Below are 11,491 nucleotides of genomic sequence, written 5' to 3'. Positions count from 1 at the left end.
ATGGTGAAGCTGAGCACTTTGTGGGTGAACAGCAGGACACCCTTTCGGACGTTGCGGGGGAACGGCACCGCCAGCAAGAGGGCCAGAAACTGAGGGAGGGGGGGCGGGGGATGGGCGGGGTGCGTGGGGTGGCTGGTCGTCGGGTTGGGGTGCGTGAGGTGTGTTTGAGGGGAAAGGAGGTGGGCGTGAGCAGGGGCACTCGTCGCCACGGCCGCAGAGGGAGGGCTGAGACAGCGCCTGATCAAAGGCTGCCACGAGGCTGCCGCGCATTGGTCGGGCCCCGCGGCCGCGGCGGGGCTGTGCATGCACGGGCGCGCGCGTGGGGGTGCGGCGGGGCCCCGGGGCGGAGAGCATCCATGCGGACGGGCGGTTGGCGGCAGCGGTTGGGGCGCAAGCCGCACCAGTGGAATTGGCATGAAAAGGTTGACCTGTCAGATTGGAGGGCACGAAATGAAGGGCGGTTTCGGACATGGCAGGGCGTTGTGAGGGGTACGCTTCTCTTGTGCCTGCTGCTGACCCCTGTTGTGCGGCTGGCACAGTGGAGAAATCCAGAAGCGACCGGCCCAGATGACGTTGGCCAGAGGCTCACCAAGATCCTCCATCCTCCCAGCGAGCCGGCCATGGCGATCCTGTTTGGCGGTGCGCTGGCAGGGCCTGTTGATGCGGAAGTGACGCCGCGTGGGACGGGACGCTGCCGGCGCTGGTGGTGCCTCAAAGGTCGCTACGACTTGCAGGACTAAAGTTTTCAATTTTTTGCAGTGCTCCGCGGGGGTCCGGCACGAGCGACACAGCGGCTACGATGAGAGGCGGGACAGCAAGGCTCGTTGCCAACGGCCGCAGGCTAGAAGCAAGAACAAGTTCTATATTGAAGCCGATACTGGAACTCGCTTTTTCGACACAGTGCACGACGTGCTTGTCTTGATCTGGGAGGGGGAATTGGTGCGCAGCTGCGCCATGGCCGTGCTGATCGTAATGACTCAGGGTGGCAACGGTCCTCCTTGCCATGCGCATGGCAAAAAGCGTAGGCCCAGAAAGACCATCCATGCAGACCTCATCACCCTCTTGAAGCAACGCTGCATTGTGAACGCAGACCAGCGGACACGTGGACCTGCCAACTCCCTCACATCCGCGGCCCTGCTTGCAACCGCCCAGCGCCCACCCCGCTCCATTACGTCCCGACAAAAGCTTACACGTGCCTATAGCGATACAACCGAACGCCTATGAGATCCCAACCCACAAAAGCTCAGATCGCCTTCATGCCGCGCCGCCGCAGCTGCCGCACGTTCAAAAACATCAGCAGCCCCATGGCCAGCCCGATGCCTGCAAGATACTGCACCGCCTCCAGCCGCGTCAGCAGCAGCGCGACCAGCGAGAGCGGCCCCAGCACCGCGAGCGCCGCCAGTGGCTGCGGCTTCTGGCGCCACACGTGCGCCAAAAACAACACGTGCATCGGCAGCGCGATCAGCAGCAGCCCGACCTCGAGAGCCCAAAACCCGGCGTCCTGCAGCCGCAGGCCCCAGCCGATGGTGTTGGACAGCGCCGCCGCTGCGAGGTACGCAGACACCGCCGCGACCGGCGGGAAGTAGCGCTGCTGCTCCCCTAGCCCCCGCAGCAGCAGCCCGTCGCGGCTGAGCAGCAGCAGCAGCGGCGCCAGCAGCAGCGCGCCCTCGGGCTCGCCCCCAGTGACGTGGCGGTTGACCAACAGGCCGCCCGCAAACGCGAGGGCCGCGCACAGGTTGCCGGCCGCGGGCGCCCAGCCGAGGCCGTCGCGGGAGAGGCGGCGCAGCGCGGCGCCGGCGGCGCCGGGGAGCGACGCGCCGGAGAGGGCGGCGGCACCGGGGACGATGCCGCAGAAGTAGTCGGGCTGGTGGTGGGGCGCGCCGCCGCCGCGCGAGCGGCCGCCGCCGTCGTAGGAGCCTGCGCCAGGGCGGATTTTGCGCGACAACGGCTTTTCAGCACGCGATCAACCAGGCGCAACCCCGCAGAAGAGAGAGCATTGAAGCAGCGCGCTGGGTTTGCAGGGAAGGCGCCCGCGAAGAGCCCAGGGGGCAGAGCTGCTGCCCCCCCATTCAGTCCTCAAGCCCCCGCACCGTTTGCCCTGCCGCCGCCGGCCTCCTGCCCCCGCAGTGCCGCACCGGTGCGCAGCTTCAGGCTGAACGCCAGCAGCATGGCCTGCGCCGAGAGGATCCCTACGAGCAGCGCCTGCACCGCGGCGCGGCGCTCCGCCTCCACCGCCACCGCCGAGTCCGGGTAGAGGCGCTTGAACCTGCGGCGGGGCCCAGCGGCGGCGGTGGCGGTGCAAAGGGATGTATGGATGGGCTACCAGAGGGGTTGGAGGTTGACTCTCGCATCCACTGCAGGCAGCAATATGGGGGGAAGCTCCGCAAATGGCACTACTATCACATAAGGGCAGGCCCAGTGGCCGACAGGAGCAGACACAGGAGCGGACACAGCGCCAGGCCAGGCGGAACCCCGCGTCCACCTGGCGGAATCTGGCAAAGGCACCGCCGACTGGACGAGCAGCGTGAACGCCGCGGCGGCGAGCCAGCCGGCGCCCAGCAGCGGCAGCCAGGTGGGCGAACCCAGCATCGGGTTCTGCAGCAGCACAATGAAGCACACCACAGCCACGGACGTACCCAGGACCAGCGTCTGAGCATAGGCGGCGGCGGAGGCGGCGGTCGCGGCGGCGTGGGTGGGTGGGGCAGGGGATAACAAGGGCGCAAGCGCGGGTTTGGGGGGCATCAATGCGACTTTGGGAGAGGAGTAGAGTTGTTTTGTGGGAGCGTCCTGGTGGCCCCACAGTGAGCAGCCGCCAGCCAGCCTCGCTGGCAACCTCGGAATCACGTGGTGTCAGCTTGTCCCCTCTTCGAAAGATGCCGGCCCCATGCACAAGCAGACGTACGCACGCGCGCACTTGCACACACACATACACACACACATACCTACACACACACACAAGCCCGCGTGCGTGCTCATGAGCAAACGCGAGCACACTGTTGGTCCGCAAGCACCCGCTGCCGCACCAGGCGCCCGCTGGCAGAAACCGCCGCCAAGTGAACCCGTCGCCCGCGCCAGCCTGCCGGCGCCCTGCAAGCCCCGCCCCATGAAGGACGACCTCTGTGTTCAACCAACCATGGCCCGCCACGCACCTGCAGCAACTCCTGCCCTGGAACCGCCTCCAACGCGAGGAAGTACCCGACCAGCGCCCCCGCGCCCGCCCCCAGCACCAGCCGCACGCCCGGCGTCCTCGCGCCCGGCGCGGCCCCGGAGCCGCCCGCCAGCCCCAGGCCCGCCGCCGCGACCAGCAGCCAGCGCGTCCAGTGCTCGCGGCGCCCGAGGCCGCTGGCCCAGACCGCGGCGTCGTCCGCCTCGTGCATGGGCACGTGCCGCTGGTCCCAGAGCCGCGGGCACAGCGCAAACGGCAGGTGCGGGCAGGCGGCGCCGCCGGCGCGGGGGAGGGGGGGCTGCAGCAGCATGAGCATGAGGCCGAGGAGGCCCAGGCCGGCGTTGAGGCGGAAGACGGTCTGGAGGGGGGGAGGCGTCGGGGAGTGTGGCCGGGCCGGCCGAGCCGGAGGATGGCGCGGGGTGAGCGAGCGGGGGCGTTATGAGTGTGGGGGTCCACCGGGCCCGCAGCAGACGCGCAAAGGCGACAATGGGGGGAGAGGCAACCAGCTTGTCTGCCAGCACACGGCTTGGCGCGGGCCCCTGCAAGCCGCTGATTCTTTGGGCATCCGGGGCGTCGCGCCGGCGCAAAGAAATCATGCGGATACCGGGTCTCGCCTGGTTGTGGCTGTAGCACCGGGTGACCAGCGGCGCCAGCGCCGCCGCCGTCGCCAGCAGCAGCGCCCCCAGCAGCACCCCCTCGTGCGGCCGCCCCATCGCCGCCCACTGCACGACGTCAAAGACGGCAAACCGCGCGAGCAGCGCAGCGACCACCGTCGCGGCCGCATGCACGAGGCCCTGCCACGGCGGGATGCGGGCGCGCCGCTTGCCTGTCGGCGGCGGGTGCAGCGCGAGCGGCGCGGTCGCGGACAGCACCAGCAGCCCGACCGGGAGCACCAGGTGCGCCTCTGGCACCACCAGCATCGAGAGCTTCGCGCCGTACAGCGCCGGCACGACCCACGCCGCCCACCGCGGCGCGAGCCGCGCAGCGGCGAGCCGTTCCGAGGCGAGCGCGCCGGCGGCCGAGGTGACGATAACGAGGTAGGGCGGGTACATCTGCTCGGCGCCGGGCCCCTCCAGCGCCGCAGCTGAGTAGAGCTGCTCCTCCAGGATGCAAATCAGCTCGGCCTGCACAAACAGCAGCGCGCCGACCGCGCCGCGCCCGGCGCGCGCGACGACGAGGCCCGGCACGGCGAGCGCTGGCGCGAGCGCCACGAGGGCCAGGCGGCAGGCAGTGCGGATGTGGAGGTGGCCGACGCGGGCGTCCAGGAACCAGAAGTGGTGCGCGACAAACCACGCTGATGTCAGCATGGCGCCGACGACAAATATGGCATATTCGCGGACGCTCCGCGAGTCGTAGTACAAAGAGAGCCCGATGGCGGCCACCAGCGGCGCCGGCAGCCACGGGAAAGGCACGCCGGCCGCGACGGCGCCGGCGGTCGTGCACAGCATCAGGCAGCTGCCGGCGAGCGTCACGTCCAGGGACGTGCCCAGGGCGCCCGACGCGTGGGCGACGACCAGCATCGCGAGGCCGAGGAGGGCGGCGGTGACCATGATGTAGCTCCAGGGGGGGGTCAGCTTGATGTAAGGGGCGAACGCGTGGAAGACCACGCGGCCCTCGAAGCCTGGGAACGAGGCAGGGCGAGAGGGACACGGCGGGGGTTGTTGCGGCAGGGCGCGCGCTCGAGCCGGAGCAGGGGCAGATGGCGGCGGGAGCTCACGCCCGCGGGTCATGCGCGGCCGCGCAGCTGACGCAGGTGCTCCCAGGGGCCCATGCGCGCGCCCGGGTCACCTGCCAGCACGCCGAGCGCCGAGAGGCACAGCAGCAGCCGCTGCGCGCCCCGCGCCACCGCCGGCGGCCCGGGCAGCCACCACAGGCCCCCGGGCAGCACGCAGAGCACAGCCGTGGGCGCGCTGGCCAGCAGGACGACCGCCCAGAGGTGGACCCAGTGCTCCAGGACGGCCCAGTGGATTGCAACGTATGAGATCGGCGGCAGCAGTATGACGGCCGCGGCCATGAGCGCCGCGTCGGCGCGCGACTGCGGCAAAGGGGCCGCCGGGGCCGGGGAGGGAGGGGGGTCGTGTGCACAGCCCCGATCAGCTACTGGGTGCGAACGCAGTTGTTCAATGCAAGGGTTGTGGAGTCGCAGCGCTGTGATGCGACAAATATTGCAGAGCGTTGCTGTTTCTCAATAGGACCGGCCCCGCGGCGCACGTGTGCCTGGCGACCCACCTGCACCGTCGCGTCCCGCGGCGGCGGCGCCCCTGCACCGCCGATCGACCGCTGCGGGCGCGCCTGGTGGAACGACGAGACAAGGGGGCGCCCCATGAAGGCATACAGGCCGCAGAGGATGGCGGCGAGGTAGTAAGGGACGTCCCCCTCGTCAGTCATGGCAGCGATGCCCAGAGACTGCACGACCGCCGCGATGGGCAGCGATGCGGTCAGGACCTGGCGCTCAAACGCGAGCACGACCGCCGGGTGCTGCATCTGCGGGGCGGGAGGGGGGGGGGTTGCGGGGCGGCGCAAGGGACGAGGGGCCGGTGTGCGTCAGGTCTCGCGCCGCCGCCGCTGGCGCCGCGGCGTTTCAGCAACCGCCGCGGTTGCGCGGCTGCGGGGTCCACGCCGGCCACGGGCACCACGCAATCCCTGACGTGTGCGCCTGCCCGCTGCTGCGGGCCTCGTCCCGCGGCGCTCGGCTGGGCGGCACCGCCCGCTTGGGGCCTCCTGTCACCTGGATCCATCTGAACTGCAGCGTGAGCCACATGCCCGCCAGCACAAACAGCGCGCCCATCAGCAGCAGCAGCAGCAGCGTCAGCAGCAGCGGCCGGTTAGACGCCAGGTCAAAGACATTGAAGGCCAGGGCACAGTTGGCTAAGAATAGGGTCGCCCATCCCTGCAGGTATGCACGTGGGAATAGGAGTGCGTGTATGTGTGTGTGTGTGTTTTTGCACACGAGTCTGTGCTAAGCGAGTGTGTCGGTCTTGGAATGCAGCATGCAGGAAAGTCGTGTGCGATGGCCTTGCGCTCTGCAGTGGCACTTTTGCTGGCAACTTCCAGCGTTTCCGAATCTAGACACGTACAAGAGGCACACAGTCGTCCGCACTCCATCAGATGATGACAGCGCTCATCCCCCACTGCCTTGCACCCTTGCGCTTGCAACCGACCAAACGCTGGCGCAGAGCGCGCTGTTCAGCCCCAGCTGCGGGCCGCGGACGGGTCGTGCTGCCTCTGCCCGCACTTTTGCTGGGCGACGTGCTCTAGCACGGGGAGCGAGCACACGTACACGTTGGCGCGCTGCTCTCACCACTGTGAGGGAGCCTTCTCGCAGGGACATCGCGTCAAGCAGATACCAGACCATGGCGCCGACAGTGAGCACTGCCATGACAACGCGCCCGCCGAGCGCCGCCGCGACCATCATGCTGGGGACGAGCGCTGCCGCCGCGCGCCCATTGTACCGGAACTCATTCGGCGTGAAGCGAATGCCACCGCCGGCAGCACCGGCAGAGGCCATCGCCGCTGCGCGCCACTTGCTACCCCTTGGCCGATGGGTATGGTCGGGGACCCTACTTCTCTAGGATCCGCTGCCTACAATGGATGCCTGGCTTCTATTTCCAACATCCTGAGCTTGTCCTCGTCCTCGTCGGCACGATCTGACACATACACGGCTTTTTCTAAAGAGGCGACACCAAGAAAGAGTTTCCTACCACTAAAATACACGATCAAATGAGATCTACGTATCACTGAAGGCCTGCGAGCTCAAATCGCGCCAGCAGATCGCACGCGTGCTCTGATCGAGAGTAGAATTGGATAGCACGGCTTTTGACACAATCACACCATTTTCCTTGAGCAGAGATGCTTGGCGCTTGAATGACTGAGAAGCACTGTCATGATACTGAAGAAGCCGCAGTGAAGCCACATGGGTTCGTTGAAGAGTCTTTCAGCGGTCGCCTCTCGAAGAACACTAAGAAGTAAGCATTTGACACTGCAGCCATTGGGTCGCAAGCCGTGACGCAAGGTCATTGCATCCGTCGGTGTTAATTGGTGCTGCTCTTACAGCGCAAACGTGCGACTAGACAGACACTTTGAGCCATTTTGCGTGCTTTGGACCAGCTCATCGAGCAAGGCGCTGCCAAAGCGGCTCATCGCAAACACCTACTGCATAGCGCTTGACGCGAGCGCTCGTGCCGCACTGCGAGCGCACCCGCCAGGCCGCAATGGGGGCGCTCGCAGCGATCGTCGGCGGCATAGCTCTGGTTCCGTTGTCACTGGCCGTGAGCCTGTATGGCAAGGTGAGGGTTGCGGGTTCCGACAGTGCGCGCCTTGCGCGGCCCACCAACTCTGGCACCCACCTGGCAGCCCGCCCCTCGCGCGACGCGCCGCGGCCGCCGCCGCGACCAAACCACCCCCCCGCCGCGCCTCCGCGCAGGTGCCCCTCCCGGTCACCCTCCTCCTTGGCCACGCCGCCGCCGCGGGCCTCGTCGTGGCCGTTTCGGCGTCGTCGGATGCCACGGCAAAGCGCACGACGGGCCTCTTGGGCAAGGACCAGCGCACGGGCCGCATCAGCAAGCTGTCGGTCATCGCGTGGTGGCCCTACCACGTCGGCCTGCAGACCAAGCTGTTCATCCAGTGGCGCAAGAACAAGGGGCCTAAGGGGGAGCCGCTGTACAACCAGGTCGCTCCGCAGCTGTGAGCTCCCCCAGCCTCGGCCACCCGTCAGCAGCCCCCCCCTACACTCGGGCCGCCCCAGCGCCACTGCATCACCCCGCTTTCAAGCTGTCATGCAAATCGATGTCCTTTGACTGCCGCCCGCCACGCCCCACCGTATAACCCGGCCGGTGTTTCATCCACGCCCGCCCATGACACCTGCTGTGTGGCCGTGCCGCAGGTACATCGGCGGCTGGCCCAAGTCGCTGGCAGTGCTGCCGCCCGGGCGCGAGCTGTCGGTGGTGGACGTGACCTGCGAGCTGCCGCGCACCCACAACACCGGCGGGGGCTACCTGTGCCTCCCAACATGGGGTGCGAATATCCTTTGGAGCAGCCGGGGACACATCCTAGCTGGCTGCTGCACCTTGCCGCTTACCTGAAACCCCTTGCTCCTGACTACACGTCGCCTTCCAACGTTCAAAACCCATGCGGGGCTGCAGTCCCTTTCCCCCCTTTTCGTAATCTGCGGCCGCGCCGTCCGCACTGTCTTCTGAGTTCCCACCTCTTCCTGCGTCCCACGCTGCCGCAGACACGCACGCCCCCGACGCGGCAGCCATTCAGAGGGCCGTCGAGTTTTCGCTGTCCCAGCTGCAGCTCGGGCGCGACGTCTACGTGCACTGCGCCCATGGCCACGGCCGCAGCGCCACCGTGCTGGCGGCCGTCCTCATCGCCGGCGGGACGGCCAAGAGCCCAGAGGAGGCAGTGGCGCTGATGAGGTGGGCTGCGTTTTGCTGGCTGGTTTACGAACAGGGGGTTTGGCGCGGCGGCAGCAAGGGGTTTGTGCACGGCTGGCTGCACAGCACCGGAGCGCCTGAGCGCTGCGCTGGGATCGTGCCACAGCTGCATGCTTCCACTCTTTGTGCTGCGCCAACCCCACGACCGGCTGTCTCCTGCACCCGCGCCGCAGGCGGGTGCGCCCCAAGGTGCGGCTCAACGCGAAGCAGCAGGCGGCGCTGCTGGCGTGGATCGATCACATCAGCAAACTCAACTGACCGGCGGCGGCTGCATTTACCATTTGCTGCTATCACTATTGCCTTATGTGAACTCTTCTCTGCTTGGCGTGGGGCACTTCTCTGCTGCTATGAACCACACGCCAGGAAGATCCACGGGTTGAGGCTTGCCCTGCCGTTTTTGAGCCGGACCTGGTCTGCTGTAACCTGCCTGGCTCAGCTGGCCGTGCTGTCAAGGGTAGCAGGGTGAGATGCGAGCGCCGGGCGGGCTTGGCGCAGCGCAGCGCGAAAACGGCAGCTTGCTGTTAGGGATAACACTGAGCCACCGCAAGACCTGCGCTGCCTGGCCGACCTGCGATGCACCTATAGATTGCGTCGTACGCGCGGCAGCGCCACGCAGGTTGGCTGCGCGTGCTTGGCTGCACAAGCATTGACTTTCCACCCTTGTTAGACACCCCGTGCCGCTCTCGGCTCCACTGCTGATGAGTGCTTGGTCAAGCCCCCATCCCCGGCGCCTTTCACGCTGTTGCGGCAGCGGTCCCCAAACGTTGCTAGCTAGCCACGAGTCAAAGTCATCAGTGCACGGAGTACTGTTCAAAATTCATCCAATGGCAGCTCAGCCCGCGCTGCATGCGCACACGCTGCCCGGCTGGCGTCACGGACGCCGCCACCGGGCCCAACACGCTGAGCGAGTGACGCGCCCTGTCGCAGACTCGTGTATGCTTGTGATGAAAGGCACGGGCACGAACGCGCTTCGCAAAGCAGAAACTCTGCTTCGTTCTGCCCTTCCGTCACACTTGCTCTATCCCCGCTAGCCATCAACTGCTCCGTGGCTTCCATGAAGAGGACCCCACTCATCCGGGCCGTTCAGCTGGTGGTAGCGGTCGCACATATTACTTTGGTAATGTAAGTATCGTCTTCAACCATCGCTTGGTACTCAGCTTGAGTATCACCCGCGCGTTCGACACCAAGTGCCACTGGAGGCAGGGACATACGACAACCTCACCCGACATCTGCATATTGAACGGTGCATCGTCACGCTATATCGAGGCCCATACTATGCGATGGGCCTCCCCGTGGGCCAACCTCACCAGGCGGCAGGACAGCACTTGCAAACGGTGCGCCCCAGAGGACTTGTGTGGCGAGAAAATAGCTTATTGCAATCACCACACTGTCATGGGTGCAAGTGGTGGTACCACTGGACTGAGGGCGTTGGCTTGGACCAGGTCTACGAATGTGTGGGAACCGGCCCTTTGACAGGCCCTTGCAGTATGAAGGGAAGCAAGCCAGATTAAAGTCATCTCAGCTTTGTAGCGGGCAGCAGCGGCACCGATGCCAGCGGCACTGCGCTTTGCGTGTTGCTGGCTCAGCATGGCCCACTCTCAACATGCTCACTCGTTTGGAAACGTGGCGCAGGGTCGGCTGCTTGAGGCGTGTGCGGCGCTCATCCGCGATGCCTACACGCGGGATGCGCTGCTGCAGCACTGGGAGGAGCAATGGGACGGTCCCATGGCCCACGTGCCCCTGGGAACGGCACACCAGCGGTGAGCAAGCCCTAAAGCGCCGTCGGGGCCGCAGCCGACGCAGTGGGCGGCTGTCTGGCCGGCGCCTCTATCAGGAGCCACCAGCTGCTCCTACGGCGCAGCGATGGGCGGCCGCCGCCCAGGTCACTCCGCCCGGGCCCAACCCCGGTGGCCGACACTGCCCCTAAACGCTTGCGCATCCGCCACCCCTCGCACCAAACCCGCGCCCCACCCTTGCGCCGCCCCATCAATGAAGCTACCTCGTGTCGTATGCCGGCGATGCTATGGTCGTTGCCCTGCCTGGCACTACGCGCATGGGCGACTGGGCCTGCAACCTGAGCGTCCATTACGAGCCGATGGACGCGAAGGCCGCAGCCAACGCGGCGGCGCTCACCGGTGCCGAAAAGGTGCGGATTCAACTTTCCGGCCGGGCAGAGCCGTGCGCCGGCCACGACGTCATGCCTAGACGGCACGCAACGGCATGTGCCTGCTATAAAATTGGTTGGACGGCCGAATTCACAGGGCACCGAATGAAATGCATCCTACCAACCCCTCCTCTCGCAGTCCCGGCGGCTGGCGCAGCTGCCGTGCGGTCACGCGGGCTTTCTGCACCGCGCGCGCACCGTGCCTGTACACTCGCTCCTGCGGCGCGCCCAGGAGGCCGGGAAGACCCGCATCATCCTCACGGGCCACAGCCTGGGCGGCTCGGTGGCAAAGCTGTCGGCGTTGCTGATGATGATGCTGCAGCACGAGCAGCAGCAGGAGAAGCAGCAGCCGCAGCGGTCGCAGCAGCATGAAAAGCAGCAGCAGCAGCAGCAGCAGCAGCACGAGGGCAAAGGCGGCGGCGGTACCGGCGCGACGGACGCCCGCCATCCCCACCCCATTGACATCCTGTGCCTGTCCTTCGCGGCCCCGGTGTGCTGCAACGAGCCGCTGGTGCAGCTCGTGCACGCGCGCGGCTGGCGGCGGCGGTTCTTCAACGTCATCATCCCAGAGGATTACTGCCTCAAGCTCTTCAATGGCGTGCTGCAATCCGCGGCCAACCCCGAGTGGCTGGCGGCAGTCCAGCAGGCGCTGTTCAGCGAGGGCCACGCGCTCTGCGGCGGCGCCGGCGCGGCGGCCGCCGCGATCGGCCGCGCGCTCGTCGGCGG

General features: G+C 67.0%; 3 protein-coding genes across 3 annotated transcripts; 2 read left to right on the top strand and 1 right to left on the bottom strand.

The window, feature by feature from the left end:
• Nucleotides 1-1,243: 1,243 nt before the first annotated feature.
• On the bottom strand, nt 1,244-6,497 carry MNEG_8777 (NEF1-like protein; the record flags this gene model as incomplete). The annotated part of the gene is made up of 9 exons (XM_014042753.1): nt 1,244-1,917; nt 2,091-2,266; nt 2,483-2,649; nt 3,150-3,524; nt 3,808-4,787; nt 4,955-5,201; nt 5,396-5,650; nt 5,895-6,056; nt 6,468-6,497. 9 exons carry the CDS (start codon nt 6,495-6,497, stop codon nt 1,244-1,246), a joined length of 3,066 nt encoding a protein of 1,021 aa, XP_013898207.1.
• An 880-nt stretch (nt 6,498-7,377) lies between these two features.
• On the top strand, nt 7,378-8,859 carry MNEG_8776 (Uncharacterized protein ynbD; the record flags this gene model as incomplete). Its single annotated transcript, XM_014042752.1, has 5 exons — nt 7,378-7,452; nt 7,590-7,849; nt 8,049-8,179; nt 8,397-8,583; nt 8,775-8,859. The coding sequence occupies 5 exons, from the start codon at nt 7,378-7,380 to the stop codon at nt 8,857-8,859; spliced, it is 738 nt and encodes a 245-aa protein (XP_013898206.1).
• A 1,329-nt stretch (nt 8,860-10,188) lies between these two features.
• On the top strand, nt 10,189-10,361 carry MNEG_8775 (hypothetical protein; the record flags this gene model as incomplete). The annotated part of the gene is made up of 1 exon (XM_014042751.1): nt 10,189-10,361. A coding segment is annotated over one exon (173 nt), but the record flags the coding sequence as incomplete, so codon positions are not given.
• Nucleotides 10,362-11,491: the final 1,130 nt, after the last annotated feature.

This window comes from Monoraphidium neglectum, assembly GCF_000611645.1.
Source record: "Monoraphidium neglectum strain SAG 48.87 unplaced genomic scaffold scaffold01707, whole genome shotgun sequence".
NCBI classification, from domain to species: Eukaryota; Viridiplantae; Chlorophyta; class Chlorophyceae; order Sphaeropleales; family Selenastraceae; genus Monoraphidium; species Monoraphidium neglectum.
The sequence above is the reverse complement of the archived record's forward strand: the minus strand, read 5'-3'. Positions and strand labels throughout refer to the sequence as shown.